Source organism: Vespa crabro, chromosome 4, assembly GCF_910589235.1.
Source record: "Vespa crabro chromosome 4, iyVesCrab1.2, whole genome shotgun sequence".
Classification (NCBI taxonomy): domain Eukaryota; kingdom Metazoa; phylum Arthropoda; class Insecta; order Hymenoptera; family Vespidae; genus Vespa; species Vespa crabro.
In genome coordinates, this window is record NC_060958.1 from 4,250,875 (window position 1) to 4,274,933 (window position 24,059).

The 24,059-nt window shown below is 33.1% G+C and overlaps 3 protein-coding genes across 7 annotated transcripts; all 3 read right to left on the reverse strand.

Annotated features, from left to right (window-relative positions):
* Positions 1 to 874: 874 nt before the first annotated feature.
* LOC124423676 lies at positions 875 to 11,384 on the reverse strand. 4 transcript variants are annotated; one of them, XM_046961708.1, is made up of 6 exons: positions 11,316 to 11,384; positions 9,141 to 9,331; positions 8,534 to 8,744; positions 6,131 to 6,585; positions 4,890 to 5,187; positions 875 to 3,645 (listed from the first exon to the last, which is right to left on the reverse strand). In XM_046961708.1, the coding sequence occupies exons 2-6, from the start codon at positions 9,281 to 9,283 to the stop codon at positions 3,367 to 3,369; spliced, it is 1,386 nt and encodes a 461-aa protein (XP_046817664.1). In that variant the 5' UTR covers positions 9,284 to 9,331; positions 11,316 to 11,384; the 3' UTR covers positions 875 to 3,366. The 4 variants fall into 4 exon arrangements, with proteins under 4 accessions (XP_046817664.1, XP_046817663.1, XP_046817661.1 ...); XM_046961707.1 differs by having other exon boundaries at positions 10,636 to 11,378; XM_046961705.1 differs by having other exon boundaries at positions 10,279 to 11,378.
* Positions 11,385 to 12,256: 872 nt separating this feature from the next.
* On the reverse strand, positions 12,257 to 17,411 carry LOC124423682 (protein tipE). 2 transcript variants are annotated; one of them, XM_046961722.1, is made up of 4 exons: positions 17,085 to 17,411; positions 16,620 to 16,878; positions 16,288 to 16,455; positions 12,257 to 15,814 (listed from the first exon to the last, which is right to left on the reverse strand). In XM_046961722.1, the coding sequence occupies exons 1-4, from the start codon at positions 17,377 to 17,379 to the stop codon at positions 15,769 to 15,771; spliced, it is 768 nt and encodes a 255-aa protein (XP_046817678.1). In that variant the 5' UTR covers positions 17,380 to 17,411; the 3' UTR covers positions 12,257 to 15,768. The 2 variants fall into 2 exon arrangements, with proteins under 2 accessions (XP_046817678.1, XP_046817679.1); XM_046961723.1 differs by having other exon boundaries at positions 16,277 to 16,455.
* A 1,023-nt stretch (positions 17,412 to 18,434) lies between these two features.
* LOC124423677 lies at positions 18,435 to 24,059 on the reverse strand. The gene is made up of 2 exons (XM_046961709.1): positions 19,321 to 24,059; positions 18,435 to 18,735 (listed from the first exon to the last, which is right to left on the reverse strand). The coding sequence occupies exon 1, from the start codon at positions 20,669 to 20,671 to the stop codon at positions 19,331 to 19,333; it is 1,341 nt and encodes a 446-aa protein (XP_046817665.1). The 5' UTR covers positions 20,672 to 24,059; the 3' UTR covers positions 18,435 to 18,735; positions 19,321 to 19,330.

The window sequence follows — 24,059 nt, forward strand, 5'->3', positions numbered from 1 at the left end:
AGATGCAAGCTATATCTTCGTTTACGTCGATGTAATATCTCGTAACAGTAATTTGAGTCTAAACTATAAACTATCAAGAAATATCGTCGATTTATCTCTCTTTATCTTGAAATAAAAAGAAAAAGGTAGGAAAGTAATAATATTAAAAAATAACAATCTCGAATAAACAAGAAAATATAATTTTTCACTTTCTAATAGTAAGTAATAGAAAGTATAAATAATAGATAAATGATACAAATTTAAACAAACATTTTTTATAACTCGTTTTTTTTGGTTTTTTTATTGCATTTTTTTTGTATCTTCAATCGAAATTCCAATTGAATTTCTATTCTTCCACTTGTCCCTCCAGGTTTTATTCCATGGTTGTTGCCATATTCGTCGAGTCGCCTCGGGAGTAGTGCGTGTGCGTTCTTCCCGCGCATGTGTTTTTTTTGGGTGGGAACGTGCAGTCCACGTATATCGATTCGCTTCTTTTAACAGACAGACTTAATTTCGCTTGGGCTTTGGTCGTCTCGTATATGTAACATACATATAAACAAATATATATATACATATATATATATATATATACATACGTACATACATACATACTTACACACACACAAACATATACACAATATACATACATACATACATACTTACACACACACAAACATATACACAATATACATACATACATACATACACGCATCACGCATCACGCATCACGCATCACGCATCACGCATACACATACACACATATACACATACACATACACATACACATGTATACATACATACATGAAAACATATGAATCAAAATAAAAAAAATCGACTGATACAGTATATTTACTTTGGAAAGAGACAAAGAAAATAAAAGAAGTAACAAAGAAAATACAATTTTTACGATATACATTTATTACAGATCGTTATCATACAAAAAAGATACAATTTTTTAATGTTTCTCCATTAATAGAAACATTTTTTAGACAGTTACATAATGTGGCCACATTTTTATTCGGATATTTCTTGAACTAAAAGATCACGAAATTTTTATCGCGATCAATATCTAAACGGAAGAGAAGGCACATAGATTAACAGTGAATTTAGAGATCGGTAATTTATCTTGGTACGTATATGTTTTTGTTTTATACATGTAAGAACTTTCGTTATATTATTTTTTTTGTTTTTATTTTTTTACACTCGCTTACCACGGAAGATATTCAATGAAATTCGTTATATATGTAATCTCATAAAATATTTTATACGTATAGTCGAAAAATTGCAATGATGAGAATGTTAAATGTGAAATATAAGCTGACACCGATATACATTTCTAATCAATATTACATGTAATTAGATCGTATATTTAATGTAATATTTTCTTTTCTTATAATTTTCAAACGATTATCGGCTTATGGATCATACACGCATATATATATATATATATATATATATATATATACACATATAATTGAACATAACTAATACTTCGTTCTGGAAACAGACGATGATTAAGCGGTCGTAAAAAACCACTATACTCTTGTGCCATATATCTATATGATTACTCTCACGAATTCTTAATGTCCTATGCAAATACGTCTTGCTTTTAATTAACGCAATGAGACTTTCGAGAGTCAATATATCGATCGATGGCGTATCGAATAATTCTCGCCGTATAGAAATGCTTTGAATTATGATAATAATAACGTTTATTGTTGATTTTCTTTGAACTATAATTCAGTTATAATTTTGATTTCGAATCGATAACAAATTTTATGTTCGTTACTTTCGCCATTCATTATACGCGATGTCTCAGAATATTGGGAAATATTTTAGGGATGATTTCAACGCATCTAAACAATAAAAATAATTCACAGAAACATATTTGATTTTGTTTACGAATTATAGTGAATATGATTTTTAACGAAGTCCATCTGCTTACTTTTACAAGAGATATACGAAATGATTTTCTTGCTTTTGAATACAACACTGCAAAATATCTTACTAATAACTTTCTTTTCATATGTTCTGATGTTGATTGGATTTGCTGAAAAATTTATTTAATTTTTTCATTTCATTGAATTTCATCAATTTAACGAACGAACAATTATTGTGATAAAAAAATTCGCTCGTAACTCGAAAACGAAGTCAAATATGACATATTGTTGTATGCATTCTTTTTATTATTTAGATGTGTTGAAATAACTCTTAATATATCTCCATATTCTTTAGACATTCTGCATAATAATGATAACGATGATGATGATGATGATAATAATAATAATATATAAGTAATACATGTATAGAAGAATATCCGTTTGTGAACAAATTATATTATTTTCGTTCAATTTTTCGATCATCTTAAAGATTTCTTTGTTTCTTTTTATTTATTGTTTTTATTTTTTTCTTTTTTTTTTTAAATTTTTGTTTTAGTTTTTATTCTTCTTTTAAAGAAAATTAAAGGCAGTTGTAGCTGTTGAACTGACATACAAAGTTATACATTATACACAGATTAAGTAAAATACTCTTATTCTAAAGAAAGTTCTCAAAAAATAAGAACTCGTTTCAAAAAGACGATACTTATCTTTTACGTTAACGCTAGAGCGTTAAAAAAAATTTTCGTAGAACATCCCTTATTTCGTAACAATATATTATATATATATATATATATATATATATATATATATATATGTATGTATATATTTATATATATATATATATGTATGTATATATTTATATATACATAGGTCTTCTCCTAAAACTACTTTTGTACATACACGAAAGCTTGTTACCGAAAGCCGATCATGTAAATTTAACTCTTTTATATTAATCTTTCCTTTTTTTATATCGATAATAATCGATAGGAACGACAGAGTAGTACGGATTTCATACAGATATTTTAGAAAATGTCGGATCGGTTTAAGTTTGACACGCAATGGTCACGATACATCGAAGGCAACAGTGATCTAATTATTATAAATATTTCTCATAATAAATGCACAGTATATAAATATACAGTTAAATACATATATTATAATTTGGCCCCTATATGGGTATATTTGTGTATGTATTTAATATCTTTTTTACCTTTCTTTTTTTTTTCTTTTCTTTTCTTTTCTTTTCTTTCCGTTCCTCTTCCATTCAATTTCATTCGAATTATCGCGTCAGGAAGACGATGTGTGTAATAAGATTTGTAATCTTAGCTTTTTCTTTCATTTCCTTGCTTTTATTTTCCTTGCGTCTATAAACGTATTTCGATGTTTTGTCGATTCTTTTCTATTTGATTTAGTTTTCCTTTTAGAAAGAATCTTCGGCTTCGTCCGTGTCGATCAATGGCAATCTTTCGTATTTCAAGGAATTGCTCATGCCGAGCGGTGTAAACTGCTAGAGCGACATACTTCTGATCTCATTCTCATTGGTATGATCTTGAGGAGTAGTAGGTGTACCTTCAACCAATCCTTCGTCCTCGCCCTCGTCCTCATTCTTCTCTGTGCAATATCTACATCGCATCTTAGCGTCATCGCCAACTTGCACTGAGCGAGTTATCACAATCAAGGTTATCAAGCTGATAACGAAAAGTCCCGACGGTACGATGATAGCGATAAGCAACTCGGTTTTTGTCTTGTTCAGATCGAAACGTGCCACAACAAAGAACGAGTCGTTCTGCAAAATGCAATGTTAAGTTACTTTTACTTTATTTCTTTTTCTTTTTTTTTCTTTCTTTCTTAAAAACGATCGAGAATGAACATAAATGATTTTTTTCTTTTGCAATTACGTGATTGCAAACTAACTTTATCTTAGTTTGCTTTGTCCTGCTCGAATATAGATAAAAATTAAAAACTAGCAAGTTCACTTTGCAATTAAAGTAATTGCATTTTGCCATAATGTAATGAATGTCATGTCGTACGTATGTAAGTTAATTATATTCTCTCTCTCTCTCTCTCTCTCTGTATTTTTCTCCTTTTATCTTTATCTCTCTTTATTACTATTATTTGCGATACAATAACGAATAAAAAATAATCGATATTGATAAAGAAAATGTATATAAACGATAAATTTATGTTTGATTATAATATTAAGATGCATACTGTGTATGATTGAAAAATTTCGTGGTTCAATACGCAGGGAAAATGGATCGTTATTTTTAATTCATCCCACAATTGTTCCACATTCATCGTGCAACGCTTCAAAGCGTATTCGATTGCATTTAAACCACTTCGTATTCTGTTATTACGAGTACATATTAAATCCGAGCAAAAGGCGTTTATCCTTATCGAATCCGATGTATATATATACACACATACACGTATATACACATGTTTGTGTGTATTGCATCAAGAAGACAGTAAAATAGTATATTAGCACATTAATTGTATTGAAAACCAATTTTGCTTAAAAATTTACAAATTATACTTATTTGTCGGTATCAAACATTTTTCATATTTTCTTTTCTTTTTTCGTAAATAAAAAATAAATCGTAATTCTCTGTGATAATCTTTTTCATTTTTTCTTATAAGAAAATAAATAACGAATCTTTTAAATGTCTAATAAGTAAGACGAAATAAATCTAAGAGCAATGGATTAAATATAGTTCGTAGTCACCGTGTTAAAAAATCCTCACGATTACATCGAGAATGGAAAAAAATGATATTGGGTTATTTATTTCTTTTTTTCTTTTTCATGTTTCACAGAACATTATCGTAAAAATTATTTCATCCTCGAAATAGTAGATATTTTTTTATTGTAAATACTAGTTTCTTTTTCTCTGTGATAGAATCACAAACTACGGAAATAAACAAGGATTCGCAAGAGGGATTCGATGTCTCTCCAGGGGAAGATGAAAGAGATAGTAGTACCAAAGGAAAGAGATAGTAGGAAAGATATTTCTTAAGAGCAAGCAAACTCACCTTTTTGTAATAACAGGGATATCTACTTTGAGCCGTTTGATTGTCGCCATCTCGTCCGTGACTTTTAAGGAAATCACGACACTCACCCTTAAGAGTGTTGACGCAACCCTCCAGGTTGATGTACAAACGCGAATTGTTGTAAATTGTAAGCGATCGTTGGGCGGGTATGTAAGCATTTTCTGAATCGACGGGATACTGAAGACTTTCCTCGTAAATATTGAGAAAACTTGTAAAATTGACATAGTGTTCGGGAATCGTGATTTTATTCAAAGACGTGCCGTTAACGCAATCTTCCGTTCTAAAACATATTAATCATATGATGAATGTGTATAATATAACTTTTATACATATTATAATTTTTAATTACATTGATTTTAAATTATTACATGATTTTAAAAAATAACTAAGAAAAAGGGGTGGAATGATAGAAAGTTAATATGTTGGGTATTTATGGAAACCTGAGTAAAGGATAACTTCGTGTTTTTTCTTAGAGTTGAATTGAACAAATCGGTATGTCGAAACGACATCCATAAAAATTTTACGCGTCGTCCTACACAGAAAAATGAAGGAAATATTAGAGAATCGAGTATAGTCCGCAGGGATCAATGGTTGCTATGGAAATACCCTTAATACTTTTTTATCTAGTAAGAAAAGGATCTATGACTCACTACGATGTGCAATATACTTCCGAATGATAATATCGAATGAAATGCAATTAAAAGAGAACTTATTTGGGAAACAGGAAATACGTTCCTTGTATTAATGATCTCGAGATCATCTTATAAAATAGCACTTTCTTGGATTTTTATCATTTATTTACTCCTGCGTAAGACATTATACTATTGACATCGAGGGACTCTGTCTTAATAGCAACGATGATTTTTTTAATAAATGTTTCCCCTCTCTTACATTCTATCGTTGTTTCTAAACGATACACGTTGAGTACACGTTCTTGAATTTATTTCATGCTATTCGTTGCAAATGATGCATCATTTTCGTGGGAAAACAAGTAGCAATCAATAATTCGAATCTCCGGTTGAGCTATCCATCATCGTTGATGATAAATTTAAAGAAATTTTTCTACGCTACATTGAAACTAAAATTCATTTTCCCCGAGTAATTGATTCGAATATCGCGTAGTATAATCGATGACAAGAACGATAAGTCGTAAATATTATGAAACGATAATTTACGATTGAAATTGACATTTTGTTTGGATTTAGAGATATTCGTATTCATACCTAATGATGTTTCCTTTTTTGCTAACCATTAGACAACTTGCAACGATGCTACCACTTTCTTCATCCCAAATCTTCACCGGATCTGTTAGTCTCGTACCAGGCAAATTTCCATTAGCTTTATTCAGTGCTAAGCCATGAGAACACTTAGCCGTGATGACGTTATCGTCTTGCATGAGAAAGACGTTGATATCGTTCGTGATTATCTTAGGGCAGTATCGATCGCACGAGAAAGGCCTCTTGATTTTCGTACATCTCGAATTCTGGCAACTGAAGAAGCCATTAAGTTTCATATTATCTTTCTCACTGTCGACCATGATACCGTCCGCCTTATGATGACAAAGCATCAATTCGCTCATATTCGAGCAATGTCCTAAACTGCAATTGAACACACCCGAGAGTGTGCTACATTCACTGCCATTATTGCAATTGTATTTCTTCAGATTTCCCATGTTCACCTGGAAAACGGGCAAATAAAGAAGATAGATTAGATTCGTTTCAATCGATTCGTTGAGATCGTTCGACCATAAAAAAAGAGAAAGAGAAAGAGAGAGAGAAAGAGACAGAGAGAAAGAGGGAGAGAGAGAGAGGGAAATAGAGAGAGAAAGAAATAGAGGACAAATGCGAGAACAGATAAAGCTAATAAAAACTAATTATCGATTTTTAGTAAAAAGATCTAATCCCATTTTTCTAAATGGAATATATATGAACTACTTGTCATGTTTATAGTGCGTATCATGTATTTGCGAATAGTATTTTTTCTTAAATGTTCGTGTGAAAGTGCACACCCTCCGTTGTCCAATTTCTATGTATATACATATATACATAGATAAACAGACAAGCGAAAGAAAAAGAATGGCCGAAAATTCTGGTTATTTTTGAATACCTTGTATGTTATCCACCGAAATCTTTATTAACCCATCTCTCGAAAATAAATGGTTTTATTACGATCATTGAGAATGATAATGCCATGAATTGATTAATTGAAAAAATGGAGATCGGTGAATTAAAAAGAAAAATAATAAAATAAAATATCGATAAAAATAATTTTGTTTAATCTTAAAGCATTTCAATTAACTTCAAAATACGCTTTTGTATTCTTTACGAAAATCAATCTCGAACATTGATCTGTTTTTTTTTCTTTTTCTTCTTCTTCCTTTTCTTTTTTTTCTTTTCTTTTTCTTTCATGCTCATTCGTTCTATCAACGAATTCTTTGTTAAAAAAACATTTATTCTTGCTCTTTCTACAGAAAGATACTAATCATCGATTTTTAGTAAAAAAAGAGAAAGATGAATTATATATCTATATGCAACAACGATCGACGAGGAAGAGGATATCAAGTAAATTATTATTCTTTTTTCTAAAAAAAAAAAAAAAAAAAAAAAAAAAAACACGAACTATAATATTCCTTTGATTAGCCTCTGACACAAAGGTTTTCAAAGTGAATTCATCACTCCGATGTACCTGCCTATTATAAAATTTGACTATATAGGATTAGTATAATATTACTTGTTTTCTTTGTTAGCTACGCGTATCTTTCCACGTTCTCATGGTCGTATTTTTTATAATTTTATTTAAAAAAGAAAGGAAAAGAAAATACTGGATACTTAATTACGAAAATAGAAAAATTTTGTTCTCTCTTTCTCTCTCTCTCTTTTGTTTGTTCATTTAAATATATGGATAGAAATCGAAATAATATGGAAAATATACAATAAATTATCATTGATTCAAAAAAAGGAAGTATCGGATTTAGTTACATTTTCATGATATATTAGATAATGTAAATGATTTTTCGTAGATGATAAAGGATTATTGTATCTGTTTATATATGTATATGTGTGTGCCAATTCAAATGAAACGTAAAGCGTTCTCGTGATTTTCTTTCCCGGATTAAAAGTTTCTTCACGTAAAACGTATTTAATCGATAACCATTTGCACTTAGTATATCGGATTACAGAAAATTCCTTCGAACAGGAACTCTTCCACGATCGTACCTTTTAATCCGTGATGACATATATATTTTTGCCAAAAACATCGAAAACCGAAAAAAAACGATAAAAAAAGAACTCTTCTTTATCTTATAAAAGTTTTATCTATTATGGTTTCGATTACTTTTCGTTGGTAGTATTTGAGCTGCCATCGTTATTTTGCTACTCGTAAAGTGATAGGATCATCCATTTTATGCGAGGGCTCGTGCTACTTCTTGAAATACGAAAAATAAAATGTTTCCAGGATATTTATCCGAGTATTTTTCTCTTTTTTTCTTTTTTTTTTTTAATTCTATTAACACGAAAATTTATTGATAAAGAATAAACGTAAATTATTAAGGAAAGAAAAAGAAAACATTTGGCTCTTTTTCTTCTTTTCTTTTTTTTTCTTTCCTTGTTTTCGTTTCATTCGCTTACTTGAGGACAAGAGATGCTATTGAACTTGGTGCAATTTTCAAAGATGACGTCCGTGCCATTCTGTCTGACCGTTGCGTGAATTTGGGGACAAAAGCCGGTAGTTTTCGTCAAACACCATTCACCGCAACTCGCCCATATACAGTTATTTACTAGAGTGGCATTAACTGTTTGGCACATTACCGGATCGGGATCTATTCCTGCATGAAAAGCTCTGCAAATAATTTAGCGAGTCTCATTAGAATTCTTTCTATCTTCTTGTCCGTCTATTTGTCTGTTTGCCATTAAATTCTTTTCGTTGACCATTATATTAAATAGTTTAAAGAATAAAAAGAATAATTCTTTAATTAATGATAAATTTAAAAGCTTCCTTTTTCTCTCGAAATTTGATTATTCGCGTTTTAAAAGTTATCTTTTAATTAAGAATTTTAAACGATGTTTCTTATTTTTTCTTTTTTTTCTTTTTTATATCTTACATCGTTTATCCTATATGCTTATTAGATGATGCGTATTATAATCGAATATAATTTTCAAATATTCCTTATTCTAATTGTCATTGTCGATCTAATATATTTACATTATAAAATGAGATTAGATTATAGATGTTTACCTGTGCGACGGCATATAAATCGCAACGCTGAGGTAAACTAAAGCCACGCAACTGATGACAATGGTGAATTGGCAAAAGCAGATACTGCCGCATATCCTGCGATCCTGTTCCGGTATTAAACGACGCTTGTGTTTCCGTCCCATAGTGAGTTAAATACTTTTGTAATTTACACTGACAATCTTAAGATGCCTCTGGATTGTATTTTAAAGAAAAATTAAAATCCGTGAAACGAATATTTGTTAAAAGTGGATTACGGTAATCCTTCGAAGAATAATCTCTCTCTCTTTCTCTCTTATCGATTCACGATGTTAGAGAAAGAACGAATATTAAGAAGAATGAATGCAAGTACGAATGCGAATAAAAACTTTCTCCGACATCGATTGAAAACTATTTTGTTACGACATGAAAATTTTACGAAGAACCGGAAACCTTTTAACGTTATATTATCTTCCTTCTCTCTCTCTCTCTCTCTCTCTCTCTCTCTCTCACTATTTCTCTCTCTCTCCCTTATATATTTTTTGTATTCCCTTACTACTTCTTTCATCCACTACATGTTCTAACTTTTATACGTCATGTTCGTAGAATCAACGAACGTTATCCATCTGTCGTGGGTATTTTCGTGGAAATTCTGAATAATCGTTAAAAGAAAACTACCCGGCCAATTCTAAGATCCGATAAAAATCAAGGACCCTAACAAAATTTGTGAAACTTTCAACGTTCGCATTACTCTTCTTCTATGTTCTTTTTTCCTCTTTTTATTGTCTTTTTTTTCTTTTCGTCTTTCCTATTACTGTATCATAGCGATACTCTTAAGGCAATTACCACGTGTTAACTTCATTAAACAAGGCGTCGATATAAACAGATGCACTCCACCGGATGACGTACAATTAAGTACTCGTAATCCCATTATCGCATAAGAGAGAGTAAGAGAGAGAGAGAGAGAGAGAGAGAGAAGGAGAGAGAGAGAGAGAAAGGGAGAGAGAGATAAAGTACTGCAATTTTGCGAGGATGGCCTTTTATCGATCGAAAGGAAAGTCACAATGTTTGTCCGGTATAAATCGAGAGACACTTTCGAACGATCGAATTCTACGAAGTTCGATATTTTTCTTTCCTTAGAAATGGCAAAATGTCGTTTTACCTCGTTTAGATCGTGAGAACGATAATTACGTATACATCTAGATGAATATCGTTCAAGCGAATACTCATAAGTTGGCCTCGTTGCACGTTCGTATAGTCTTCGAATGTCATAGATAACCTTGGATCGAGCGATCAACCTTTCGCACTATCGCAGACGGCGAGGATACACTAGACCTTCTTCCTCGACTTAATATCGCATGTTTGATGACGATTCGCTTTATGCAATAAAAATTCACGAGCTTCGCGAAATTCTTTTTACTATTTGTTCTTTTCTTTCTTTTCTTTTGTTTTTTATTTCTTTTTTCGTTCGTCGTTACGATTTAAAAAATTTTTGTTTCTTTAAATAGAATCTTATTACCTTAATTTTTAATATTCGTGTTTCGTCAACGAGACGAAGATCGAAAGTCACATAATAAAATGGAGATTAGTCTTAGTGATAATTTCATTCGTGAATACGTCTCGGAAATCGTCAATTTTACGGAGTCCGCGATCTTATCATTTTTCGTGATATACCCTCGTGACTTTTATTAACCGTCGTAATTAACGTCCTAATTAAAAGGTTTCGAATAAACATGAAGAACGATGCCGAAAATATGATCGAAAGATCGATCTTGAAACGTTTCACTTTTGAAACGTCAACGTAACCGATATCGTTCGTTGATATTATAAGATCGTATGATCTACGAATTAACTTCTATAGATGACAGTTGTTTCTTGATTATATATAAAAAAGAAAAAGGGAAAGAAAAAAGAAATTCACAAGTTTGTACGCGAGAAATGAAATCGCCGAAACGACTTTTTACTTTTTTTACTTTCGATTTTGAAATTTTTCCGGCACTTGATTAATAATTTTCTTTCGAAAGGTCTCAATTTTTGACATTAAATTGTTTAACAACACGTCGAACGAGATTCCTCGAAGGGATCTTCAAGATTTTCTTTTCATTCCCATCCATCCTTCACAAATTTCGCAATTGTTTTTAAAAAATGATGATCCATCGAAGAAAAAGAGATCGCGTCGATCAAGAAGCTCGAACGTACGCGAGGCACCCGTTCAACCTCGACGACTGTTTGAAAACAAGGTCTGCAGGCCGACGTATACCGTGCAAGCTCTTCACATACTGAGTTTGCGCCGTGGCAACTCTTTATGTGGGTAGCCAGCGACATAAATGTTCCCCCATAATACGGCTTAAAACTTAAACGTTCGCTTGGGAAAAATTAGAATGCTATACGTAAAATCTTATCCAAGTTGAATGTGTTTCCTTTTTGTATAAAAAATTGACAGATACAATCGAGCTTTTCAAATATATTTTCAATCTGATTGAGCATTCGATTGGTTTTATTCTTTTCCAAAATTTTTTCTTCTAATTTCTTTTTTCTTTTTTCTTTTTTATTTTCTTTTTATTTTTATTTTCGAACTTGATTTTTCAAAAGATACAAAATATAAGAAAGGATATATTTTTTCTTTGCGTATCTTTCGAAACGATGATTACGCAAAAATAACAAAATAATTAAACGAATTAATAATTGATAATATAATAACGCTGTTATCTCAATAATCGATAAGACCTGCCGAGATTATGAAAGAATATTTCTCCGGTTTCACATCATCCGATCTATTAAAATGTATTAAGCTTTCATCATCAGATAAAGGAAATTCAATAGCGTTTAATGAAAACGATCTTTTCAATATAAAAATAAATGGATTATTCGAATTACCTAACTCTATGAGGTATAAAGAGAAAAATTTTTCTATGAAATTTATGAACGATGACTCATTTCTATATATTGAATTAAGTTCAACAGATAATCCTTGTGCCGAATAGTATAAACAAAGTAGCACTATATCCAACAGGTCGTTTTCTATAAAAATACAAGTGTTTAGATGAATGTGTGTGTGTGTAAAAAATAGAAGAATAACGAGGCACGTGTAAAATACATATATATTATCTTATATAATAGTTTTCTTTTAAAGAAAAACATTTTTCCCTATGTATTTTTATTAAACGGAATCATACAATTCTTGTTCTTATTTACAATAGTCCTTTAGTGTCGCAGGGCATATATTTTATTATTTATACAATATGCTATTTACAATATATATCCAGATTTAATCATTCGTAGATAACGAAGCTGCGAAAGAATCTCTTTCAGTAGATCGTTGAAAATAGTCGAATAGCGAAAAGGGAAGCGTTTATTTCAAGAGTATTCGTGGTAATTTTCATTAAAATTATTTACAGAGAGAGAGAGAGAGAGAGGGAGAGAGGGAGAAAGAGAAAGAGAGAGACGATGGAGGAAATAATCGTAGGAGAGGTAAAGCGACGGAAGGAGTTAGAAAGGATCGATATCGGAGTTAAAAGTTTATAATAAGTGCAAAGGCGCATTATTATTATCTATTAAATAAGAAGAAAATATAAGGATAGAAATAGATAGATAGATAGATATCATTGAGTGTATGATAAAGAGGAAAGAGAAAGTAAAAGCTTTACATTAGTTACATAACTATTTGTAGAAATGAATTTCGCATGCACCGCCGTTCTCCAACTTACTATAGCATTTATGTAAATCTTGCCCTATGGATTCTAAACCTTGCAGAAATAATTGAATAACTCTATTACCATTGTCTCAAAATAACTTATGCAATATTTTCCTAATATTAAACTCGAGAAAACGTTATGTATCGTTGTTTTTTCATCGGATTGATCTTTCTTTTTTTTATCACTCGCCGTTTTTTAATCATAAACAACTACGGCCTAACAAGGTACGTACGTATGGACTTATCGATCTGATGAATCGAACAATTGGCACTAAAATACAAACATTCTTACGGCAACACATTGATATGATTTAAGAACGGACCTTTTCAAAAGAATTTTTTAAATCTCGATACTTCGTCGTTAAAATGCTTTATCTTCGATGATATTTGTTAGGTATATTAAATTAATCGTGGAAAAGGAAAAAAAAAGAAAATTGACGAAGGAGGCTCATAAAATAAAACAATTATGTTTTTCTATCGTTTATCAAATCCTTTTCCACGTTTATAATATGCAATGAATAGAAATCGATTAGTAGCAAGCTTCGAGAGGGGAATGAGTGCCGTAACTCTTTGGTACTAGTCAAAAAGAAAGAGAGAGAGAGAGAGAATCTAATTCTTCTTTCTGTTACGTTGACACCTACCTCAAGTTAGGCATAATAAAGAATTCACAACCATTTTAGATGTACGAGGTATGCGAAATCCTTTCCATAAACTTCGAAACGTTCTATGGAATTATTCAAATAAATCGACGAATCATGCACAGATCATTGATAAGTTTCCCAAAAATATATAATCTATGCTATATCGTTAATAATGACTATGATTTACGAGATTCTTTTGCTTTTCTTTTTTTTCTTTCTTCTTCACAATAAAAACGAATAATTCAATTTTTCATTAATCGCGAAAATTATTGCTAGAATAATATAAAAACTCGCGTCAAACTCGTTTCGTAGTTTACAGAAATGCAAATCGCTCGACCACCCATCAAAAACGTTTAACTTAACAATTCATATTCGTTTGCTCATACAGACAGAAACACACATACACATGCACCCGTACACGTACACACGTGTGCTTAAATGTATTTATTTTCCTATTCACCCCTTAACGACTAGCACTGCGTGAGCATGCGCGCCAGAATATAAAATTTGTAACAATACTTATGATCGATCGTTTAACAACTAATTAATAAGATAATATTCACAGATTTCGCTTAACGAGTTAGACTTAGTCTAAAATTTTTTGGTGCGATAAGAAGTCCTAGAATCGAACGTGTCGTCGTTCGCCTGCTATCCTTCTTTCTTCTTTTTAATTGTTATTTTTGTTTATATCGGAATACGATCGATGATAATCTAAATTTCAACAATCATATATTTATACATATATATATACATATATATATATATATATAGAATCTTTTAAAATTTTCTTTCATCGATAATCTTGTTAAATATTTCTCCATAACATTTATATCTTTTTCCGTGATTTATTTAATTTCAATAATTTGAACTATCGTCGAACGACCACACGAGACGAATATGATACACATACATACACACACACATACACACACATTTTTTGTGTAATTTATTACATACGACGAATTAAACGAATCGAAACTATTCCTGGGAAATACGATCTCGCATGAAAAAAAGCTTTCCGAGAGAATCAAGTAAAAGAAAGCTCTGGCACTTGCGGCATCGATTTCCCTGTCCCTTTGTCTTTAGAAACGACTTAACATCGAAAGGGGCAGCTTAAACGTTACTTAAGATACGATTTGCTCTTTTCTGATTCTTTTACTCCGTATTTCTTATTTTTATTTTTTTGTTGCTTTTTCTATCTTTTTTTCTTTTTTTTTTTGTATCACAAACTGCTTATTCTAGTAAAAATGTATGCTGCTTAAAAGCGTACCGCTTTGGTAACTTCGCCTCTTTATATCTTTACATTTTTTTTCTTTTTTCGGAAAGCTTACTCTTTTATACCATTCTTTTCGATATCATCTTATTTATTTATTTATTTATTTTTATTCTTTTTATTACTCTTTATGATAAACATATCACGTGTGTATACGTGGGAAGGCGCGGCTTGATCACGACGAACACTTTCGAATCGTGTTTTAGAATACTGGTAGACGATCTAGGCGTTCTTCAAACTCGACTCTCGACTTACTTTACCTCGTAAAATTTAATATTCATACTCCGTTAACGTCTCCGTTGTTAGAGATCGGAGTCGAATTATTGCCTTCGTAAAATTGCGACACGAAAAGTTCTGTTCGTACTTCTTTCTTCTCTCTTTTATTATGATTCAAATATTGCGAAGAATACGCGGAAATTTAAAGAAGAAAGGGTGCAAAGTATTATCGTACTATCCTTTGTCTATGTGCAAATAGGATTGATGGTACGAGGCCTAGAAGGAATAAAATTATCTTTTTTTCTTTTTCTTTGTTTTTCTCTCTGAAAAACGTTTAAACTTTCATTTAATATCGTTACGTAGTAACTGTTTTATTCGAAGCTTCGTTTAAAATGACAATTAGAAAAAATGAAAGAAAGAAAGAGATAGAGGAGAAAGAGAGAAAGACAGAGAGAGAGAGAGAGAGAGAGAGAGAGAGAAAGAGAGGAAGAAAAAGAGAAACAGAAAAAATTCGTATTATCGCTAAACTTTCATACATGCTTACTATATTAATCGTAATAAAGCGGAATAGTAGTTGAAAAAGACGCGAAAGTCGAATATATCGAAATTGGCGATGAATGGGAAGCAACGACCGAATGCGATGATGTCTCTCTGATCGTTTTTTCTTTTCTTTTTTTTTCTTCAAAATCATTATTTGGATATCGAACGTTTTAATCGACGAGTATCCGAAATATTTCGCTTAAATTTTCAAACATAAAGTACGTTGGAGTCGCTTCAATAATATGTTTGGCGTCACTCCCGTGCCGGGGGGTGAGCCCGTGGTAGCAGTCAGTACTCCTCTTCGTCCTCTTCGAACTCGTCCTCTCCGAGAATGCTGAAAATGTCAAAACGCAATGCGTCATGTTTATATTTATAATCGTGTACAAAATTAATTCGAGCTTACTTCACACATACACACACACATGTATGCATATATACATATACACATATATATATACATGATACTGAGTGACCCACTCTAATTTTCATGATTTTTGAAAATAATTTTTTTGTTTTCGTGATATTGTTATATCACGAATTAAAAAAAAATAAAAACAATAAGATACCCTGTAAAAATAGATCGAATCGAAGCGATTTAATAAATTTTTGTTATATATATGATACTGAGTGACCCACTTTGATTCTCATGATTTGTAAAAATAATTTTTTTTTATATATATTATTTTTTTTTTTTTAATATGGAATCAGTTATATACCCTGTATAAAATTAATTGAATCGAAGCAATTTAATGAATATCAAACTTTCTTCTAGCCACACTAGGCACTGCATACATACACGTTACTTACTCTTCCTTTCGGTCGTACTTTTCAATGAGATTTCGACCAGGTCCTCCACAGGTCTTCCTAACGGGTGGACAATACCAATAGCACAATACACCAAGGGAGACAGCGAATAAGACAATTGGTACGACCAACGCCAGTACGAGATGTTTCAAATTTTCATCCCAAGAATACCTTTCAATGTAAATTCGGTAAGAATGATACTTTTCTGTTTTCGATTATTTGTTTATTTTTTCTTTTTTTTTTTGGTCGAAATAATATTAAGCATTAAAAAGAAAACAACAAAATTATACTTGTTAGGACATTGTTCATCGATAATTAAGATCGATGAAACTCACCTTGCCACTACCGTTTCTGGATGCGTTCTACTGTAATAACATGGAAATATTTTTCCTATGTTACGATAACCATATTTTTTTGCAAAATCGGAACAATTAACTCTCGGTGGATAGCCGCAACCTTCCGTGTTAACAAAAAATTTCGTATCGCCCACGTCCCACGGTACGGAACCAATTGGTTTTTTTATAAATTGGTTGAAAGGTAACCTCGTGTAATTCACTTTGATCTGATGGCATCGTAATGCTGCACTCGTGCAACCTTTATAATCAAACAGACAAAGTATAATTATAATTTTACGTCAGAACTACCTTCATTTGGACATTTTTTTTTTAATAATGATTACAATACCAGTAAACAGACAAACAATAAATCCAAAAAAAGACATGAAAGAAATCTTTTGGTAATTCTATTGAATTCTATCGAATTATCAAAAGAAGAGAAAAATATGAATGATAAAGTTTTACCTTCTCTACAACTCGCCCATGAACAATTCTTCAAGCCTTCCGCATAAACGTGTTCCGTAGTGATGCAGGCGACCGCGTGTGGTGAAAAATCCGCAAGAATCGTCGAGATCGCTGGCTCGACGACGAACGGTATCAAGAATAGAAAAGCAAAGACCGCGAGAATAGCGGTGGTGCCCAAACAGAGAGACGTGTAAAATTTAGCCTTCTCGACCAATGTAGCAACCTTTGCCATCGGTATGACACCGCCTATGGCACTCGATTTATTAGATTTGGTGTCCTCTTCCTGGGCACCCATGATAACTGTTGACTCGTCGGAATCAATGATTGGTATCTCTTCAGGGTCAAAAGGACCCCGCTTATGTCGATTCGGACGAGTTTTACTATCTGCAATCGACGGAGTCACAACGACTCTCGTCGTTGGAAATTCGAATCTTCGAATTTTGCCGTCGAATTAATTTAAAAAAAGTATTTCTTTTATCCCAGGCGAAGTCTCAAAGCGATGTAATCAAGGAGAAAGGATCGATCGATAGATTTCGTACTATGAACATCGCAATTCGATATTTTTTTCTTCTTTGCTTTTCTTTTTTCTCTTTTTTTCTTTTTTTCTTTTAATCACTTATTATTTTTCTCAGGAAGCAAACAAGGCGGCGGAGTAATATCGGATAGGCCAGCAAATTTTTTTTTACGACACGGAAAGATATTCGTCAAATTTCTTTTATTTCTCTTTTTTCTTTCTTTCTTTTTTTTCTTTTTTTTTCTTTTTTTAATTTTTGTCTGCTCTTCCCTTTTATTCCTAAAGCCAGACGTTCGTCGACGTGGCTGATACTAAACTTTTTCTTTTTTATTTATTTATTTATTTATTTATTCATTCATTCATTTATTTATTTATTCCTTTGTTTAATCTTTGAAGCGTGCACGAGCGTTTGGTGCATTTGTTGTAATAAATTTACGATAAAAATCGCTCGGATCTTAAAAATGTGAACTCTGTTTTCTTCTATCTACGTATACATAATCTCGTCGCGGCGAATCAATCAATCAATCGATCAATCAATCAAGAAGAAGGGGGACTCTTAAGAGCTATATACGAATACGCCGAATTTTCTTTTTCTTTCTTTTTTTTCCTTTACCTTTATCCTCTTCTTGCCTTTTTTACTTTTTATTTTTTTTTTGTAAGATTTTATTTCACGATAAAAAGCTTATCTATCATATTTCTTTGAATGATCTCCCGAACGAGTTGTATAACTCGTCGATACATAAAAAAAAGAGAGGCGGAGCCAACAAGAAGCCTATTTTTTCTTTCTTTTATTTTTTATTTTCCTTTTCTCTTTTTAATATCTTTCTCTCTCTCTCTCTCTCTCTCTCTCTCTCTTTCTCTTTTTTCACTCTTTCTCTCTTTTTCGTCGCATGCAGTATGCGCGATAAGAAATGCGCTTGTAGAATGCGTAAAAATGTGCTGCGGGCAGTGCGTAAAGAAGATACCGGACTTCAATTAGCTCCCTCTCCTTTTTATTTATTTTCTTGGAAATTTTCATAAAAGTATTTTCGAGATGAGAATTTGAACCACGCGTTCCCCCCCTCCCCACACTTCAATAGTGCCCGCGCAGGGAGAATATCGACTGACGAGCCGGACTCTCCTCCAGGAGGGGAATGCCTGCGAACAAATAATTTGAAATGTTTAAAAAAAAGGAAAAAAAAAGAAAAGAAAAGAAAAAGAAAATAGAAAAAAGAAAAAGAAGAGAGAGGAAAAAGGAAAACACATTCTATTCTATCTTCTATCTAATCGATAAAATAAATTAGCTTTTACAAGTAATCTAGATCATCCTGGCAGGTAAGAATCGATGTCGAGGACACGCGAGGATATCGATGTACATGTTACCATTAGAACAACGTTGTGTTATATAGAACAACTAGGTATTACATAAAATTAACTATTATTACTTTTAGGTAGAGATAATATTATTCTAATAAATATCATGCATAGGTACTCAGTTCTATACACATAATATCTAGGTATTTCTTATATTAATAATTTTAAGATAGAATAAATAAAAAAAATATTTAAATTTACGAGCTAACTAAAATATTATCTAAATTGTTTTCTCTCTCTCTCTCTTTCTCTCTCTCCCTCTCTCTCTCTCTATATATATATATATATATATATATATAGAATACCTAGTCATTCTCTAGAATATAAAACGGTAACATATACGTTGTGTGCGCGAAAAAAAAACCTTACGTGACGGATCTCAGAGCGCCATAACGGAATCTCCTCCGCCAGCATCCCCTACGTTGCCCGAGGCGCTCTTCTCTATCGACGCTAGAGCACCTGGTGAACCTTTGAATCTCATCCTCGCGTCGTCTCCTACCACCACCGTGCGCTGACAAAAGATCAGCGTGAGACAGCTGACGATGAAGAGTATGCTCGGTAGTATAAAAGCGATCAAGAATTCTTTATAAGTCGTGTCGAGATTAAAACGTGACACGACGATACCAGTATTACCATCTGCATAATAACAAGGAAATCTAGCTCTAGCGTTGTGATCGGAACCATCTTTTCCATATTCGTGAAGGAAATCTTTACACTCATCACGAAGAGTGTTAACACATCCTTCGAGATTGATAAGCAAACGACTTTCGTTAGCTATTATGAGATCTTGTTCGGGTGGAGCCACCATTCTTGTCTCGTCCAAGGGTTTTGTCGCAAATATATTTAAATAGGAGAGATAAGTGAAATTGGTTAGATCAGTAAGAAGATCCTTTTCTAATACAGATCCGTTAATACAATCGACAGCCTCAACGCCAAGGGTTGAATTAAATATACCATAACACGAGGCCATCATAACGTCGCCTCGATCCTCGTGCCATATTTCTCGATTGGTCTCCACATCTATAGCTCTTTCACATTGACTGAGATAAACCTTGTCCCCACTAAGAAGTATCATGTTCTTATTTCTAGTTGGTATGTCGACGCAACGTCGGTCGCAATTATAAGGCGTTCTTATACGTTCGCAAGTACCGCGATTGCAATTAAAAAGACCATCTATATCGATACAAGTTATTTTGCCACGTCTACCGGAACACTTTAACGGCGGATCGGTATCATGAAACATACACTCGAACGCGTCGGTTATATTTATACACGTCCCTGCTGAACAATTAAACGTACCGGTGAGATTTCGACACTCATCTGCTATACACTTGGACTTTTTCGCGTTTTCCTGATCTATACCGTAACAAGTCTTGTTCGTTGTGTTCGTACAATTGGCGAGAAGTATCGTCGAACCGTTTCGTCGAAGATTTACATGGATTTGTACGCAAGGACCGGATGTTTTCGATAGACACCACTCGCCGCAGCTTCCCCACTCGCAGTTGTCAGCATTGACGGCTCGAATCGTCGTACACATTGCCGGGACCTCGCTGATACCCGATTGAAATGCTCGCGTACTTGGCATGTATATCGCCACAGTTAGATAGACCAATGCGACCGACGATAAAACCGCAGTCATCTGACATATACAGATAGTACCGCAGATCCTACCGTCCTGCGGTGGTATCACTAAGTTCTCCACCGGCACTTGCTTCGGCATCGTGCCGGCTTTCTCCTGAATTTCAACGATATTTCGATGATCCTTCAGTCCCCAATCTACTTCGATGGCTTACATGCTAATCTCAAACGATCCTTGAGTTCTACATTCTAATACCGTCGATTAAAAATTTTATAATCGAGCAACACCCAACGACGTTTCTTCTTTATTTCTTCTTATTTCTTTCTTGAATCCTTTCGAATCTTCGGTAAGTTTGTTTTCTTTCTTTTTTTTCTTTTCTATTATTTTCTATTTTCTTTCGAAGGATCTTCTCGAACAATTCGAAATATTTCTTTCTGTTCAGCGATCGGCTAAATCATCGAGGTAAACTCTTTTCTTTTCACCTCAACGTCTCTCTTCTATCATTTCTCGTTACTTTTTGCCCGACACAATATCGTTCCTCCCTTTAGGAAGAGTCCACCCGCGCGCTTATGTCTCCGTTTTCGGCTGGTTTGCGTGACGTGCGCGCTGGAAAACGAAAGAATCGATCGTAGGGTCGCGCATGCGTTTCGTCGACCTGCATCGGCGTTTTCTCAGTTACCGCAGTTGACGTCACTGCTCTCTCTCTATCTCTCTCTCTCTCTGTTTCTGCATCTCTCTTTTTCTTTTACTATGATAAGTGACGTGTCCTGTCGAGGCCACGGCATATGCAGGAATACGTTCAAAGATGGCGCTAATTTTAACGAGAATCCTTCGATAATTTCGAGGATATTCGAATCGTTTTGGCCAACATTTCCTATTTTTCTTTCTTTTTTCTGTCTCTTTTTTTTATTTTATTTTCTTTTTTCTTTTTCCTCTAAAAATAAAATCCTTCGAAAGAGTTCAATCGATTTAATCCAGATTAAGTTATCGCTTATTGTTGTAACTTTGTTCGCCGTAAATCTTTCATTACTTATGATAGAAACTTTGGTTGACTTTTTTATTTTTTTGCTTTCTTTCTTCGAATCTCCTTTTCTGTATGTGCAGCAAAGTTGCGACACAGTTTCTTTAGCGATGTCGTTCTCAACGGTGGCTGACATAATATGAGACGGGCACGGTATAAAGAGAGAGAAAGAGAGAGAGAGTGAGAGAGACAGAAGGAAGAAAAAGGGTAAAAAAATAAAAAGCTCGGCGCGTTAGCACGTAATCTAGTTTATCGAGCGGCAGGCTCAGACAGTGTGGCGCCTTTGCTTTATTTAATTCTCTCTCTCTCTCTTCCTCTCTCTCTATCTCTTTCTCTCTCTCTCTCTTTTCCTCTCTCTCTATCTATCTCTTTCTCTCTCTCTCTCTCTCTCTCTCTCTCTTCCTCTCTCTCTATCTATCTCTTTCTCTCTCTCTCTCTCTCTCCTCTCTTTCTTTCTCTATCTCTCTCTATTTCTCTTTATCTCTTTCTTTTTCTCTCTTCGATGTGTACCGCGTGTCTCCGCTAACGTTTATAATTATAGTACGTGCAGTTTTTTGCATTCGTTTACATCTATTTGCATTCTTTTTCTTAATACTACTCGTTGAAAAGAACTCTCATTGAACGTTTCGTTCTTCTCTCGATCGTAAAATTTTGAAAAATTTTTTAATCAAAGTTATTTATTGCGATGTTATAAATAAAATCGTAAAAGGTTGTTCGATAAGAAAAAAAGAAAAGATTGATCAAGGTTCGTAGAGAAAGTTTTTCGTTTTTTTCTGTTTGTAATTCTCGTCTTTTTTTCTCCTTTTCTATGACATTTTTGCAACGGTCCAGGAAGAAATCGTAAATACAGCGGCAGATATACTTATTCCATAAAGGTCTTTACGCTGAATAATTTAGAATCAGGTGATCGATTCGCAGGTGAGAGAGAAAGAGAGAAAGAGAGAGAGAGAGAGAATGGAAGGTGAGTTCGTACTTACCTACGCGAATGTTTCTATTCCGAGCGACCTCGTTTGAAATTCGTTGAAAATGCATGACCAAAAGAAAGAGATAAAGAAAAAAAGAAAGAGAAAGTGAGAGAGAGAGAGAGAGAGAGAGAAAGAGAAAGAGAGAGAGAGAGAAAGAGAAAGAGAGAAAGAACTTTTTTTTATGTCCACAAGTATGTTCTTAAACTCATAAAAATGAAAAATTATTCCACGGCAAATCTTTTTCATTAATAAGAAAATGTGTGTGTCCGAATTGCATCCTTGTTTTTTAAATATTATAAAAATTAATAAATGCATGAATAGAGATGGTATGACAAAGATTGTCTAAACATTCGTATACTCGTAGAGATGTTAAAATATTTATATTTTCTTTTGATTAATACATATACACACACATGTATATAATAAACACGATATAGTTTGTCTCTCGGATAACTATATTTCAACATGTACTACTTGGCTGACTATCGTCAGGCGGCATCTACTGTTTGCTATTCGAAGCTGATATCAATAAGTATTAAACGAGCGAACGTATGTACACACATACGTACATATGTCTATTCTTTATCGAGTAAACTATATCTAGTAATTAACTCGTTAATACCGAGAAGTTTATATAACGAAAGTCAACTCAACACGAGGTAAACGAAGTAAGCTTATCTTAATCGACGATCTTCGCGGGAAGCCGGTCACAAGTCAAAGATTCTCAATCGACATTCTCACGTTCTCGTTGTCGCCATCGTCCTCGTCCTCATCCTCGTCCTCGTCCTCGCATTAGTCCTCATATTTTTCTTTTTTAACATGAATCGTAAAAAGCACGCGAATGATTCCGTGACGTTTTGGTGCTCCACGTGCTTCGTTAAAAATAGACTCGAAGTCGTACGATCGATCGAGCGACGATCCACTACTTTTTCTTCTTTTTTCTTTTTGTTTTCCTTTTTTCCCATATTTCATTCTCAGAAACTATATCGCGTCAATGCAGATTTCTCAAAGGAATTTTTTAAATTATTAATTTAAAATACATTCCACTCGACGGTCTTGGATTTGTATGGACATGAAAAGGACTGGCCGAATCGATGCAGAAAATCGCACAATTAACATGGGAAATCATAGCGATAAGCAAACATTTAGTCAAAAACGTATTTTCCTTTTTTGTCTTTATCACTCACAATGTGTTTACGTACACTCCGGAAATAATGTTCGCGTAATTATTTTGTCAATAAGTAGAAAAAGAAGAGGAAGAACAAAAAAATAAGAAAGAAAGGAAAAAAAAAAGAAAAGGAAAAAGGGATAAATGGGAATCACCTATCAAACAAACTTTTTACATTGTTTATAACGAATCAGACACTGTCCTGTTGTTCGAAAGTCAAGCGTCAGCTGCCGTCTAATAATCTTTGCGATATTGTATCGCGAATCAAACCAATCTTTCTAATCTTTCCTCAACGTTATGACACATTCAAAAATATAGTAATATAGAAAAAACGATGAACGTTCAACGTGATATGTGTTAATAATGTGATAAAAC

Coding starts and splice junctions, on each gene's coding strand:
- LOC124423676 (XM_046961708.1), bottom strand. CDS start 9,283: ATGGGACGGAAACACAAGCGTCGTTTAATACCGGAACAGGATCGCAGG. Junction 8,745..9,140: donor ATTTATATGCCGTCGCACAG/GTAAACATCTAT, acceptor AATTATTTGCAG/AGCTTTTCATGCAGGAATAG. Junction 5,188..6,130: donor AAAAAAGGAAACATCATTAG/GTATGAATACGA, acceptor AATATGTTTTAG/AACGGAAGATTGCGTTAACG.
- LOC124423682 (XM_046961722.1), bottom strand. CDS start 17,379: ATGGGTGCCCAGGAAGAGGACACCAAATCTAATAAATCGAGTGCCATA. Junction 16,456..16,619: donor CCAGAAACGGTAGTGGCAAG/GTGAGTTTCATC, acceptor TTACATTGAAAG/GTATTCTTGGGATGAAAATT. Junction 15,815..16,287: donor AAGTACGACCGAAAGGAAGA/GTAAGTAACGTG, acceptor TGACATTTTCAG/CATTCTCGGAGAGGACGAGT.
- LOC124423677 (XM_046961709.1), bottom strand. CDS start 20,671: ATGCCGAAGCAAGTGCCGGTGGAGAACTTAGTGATACCACCGCAGGAC.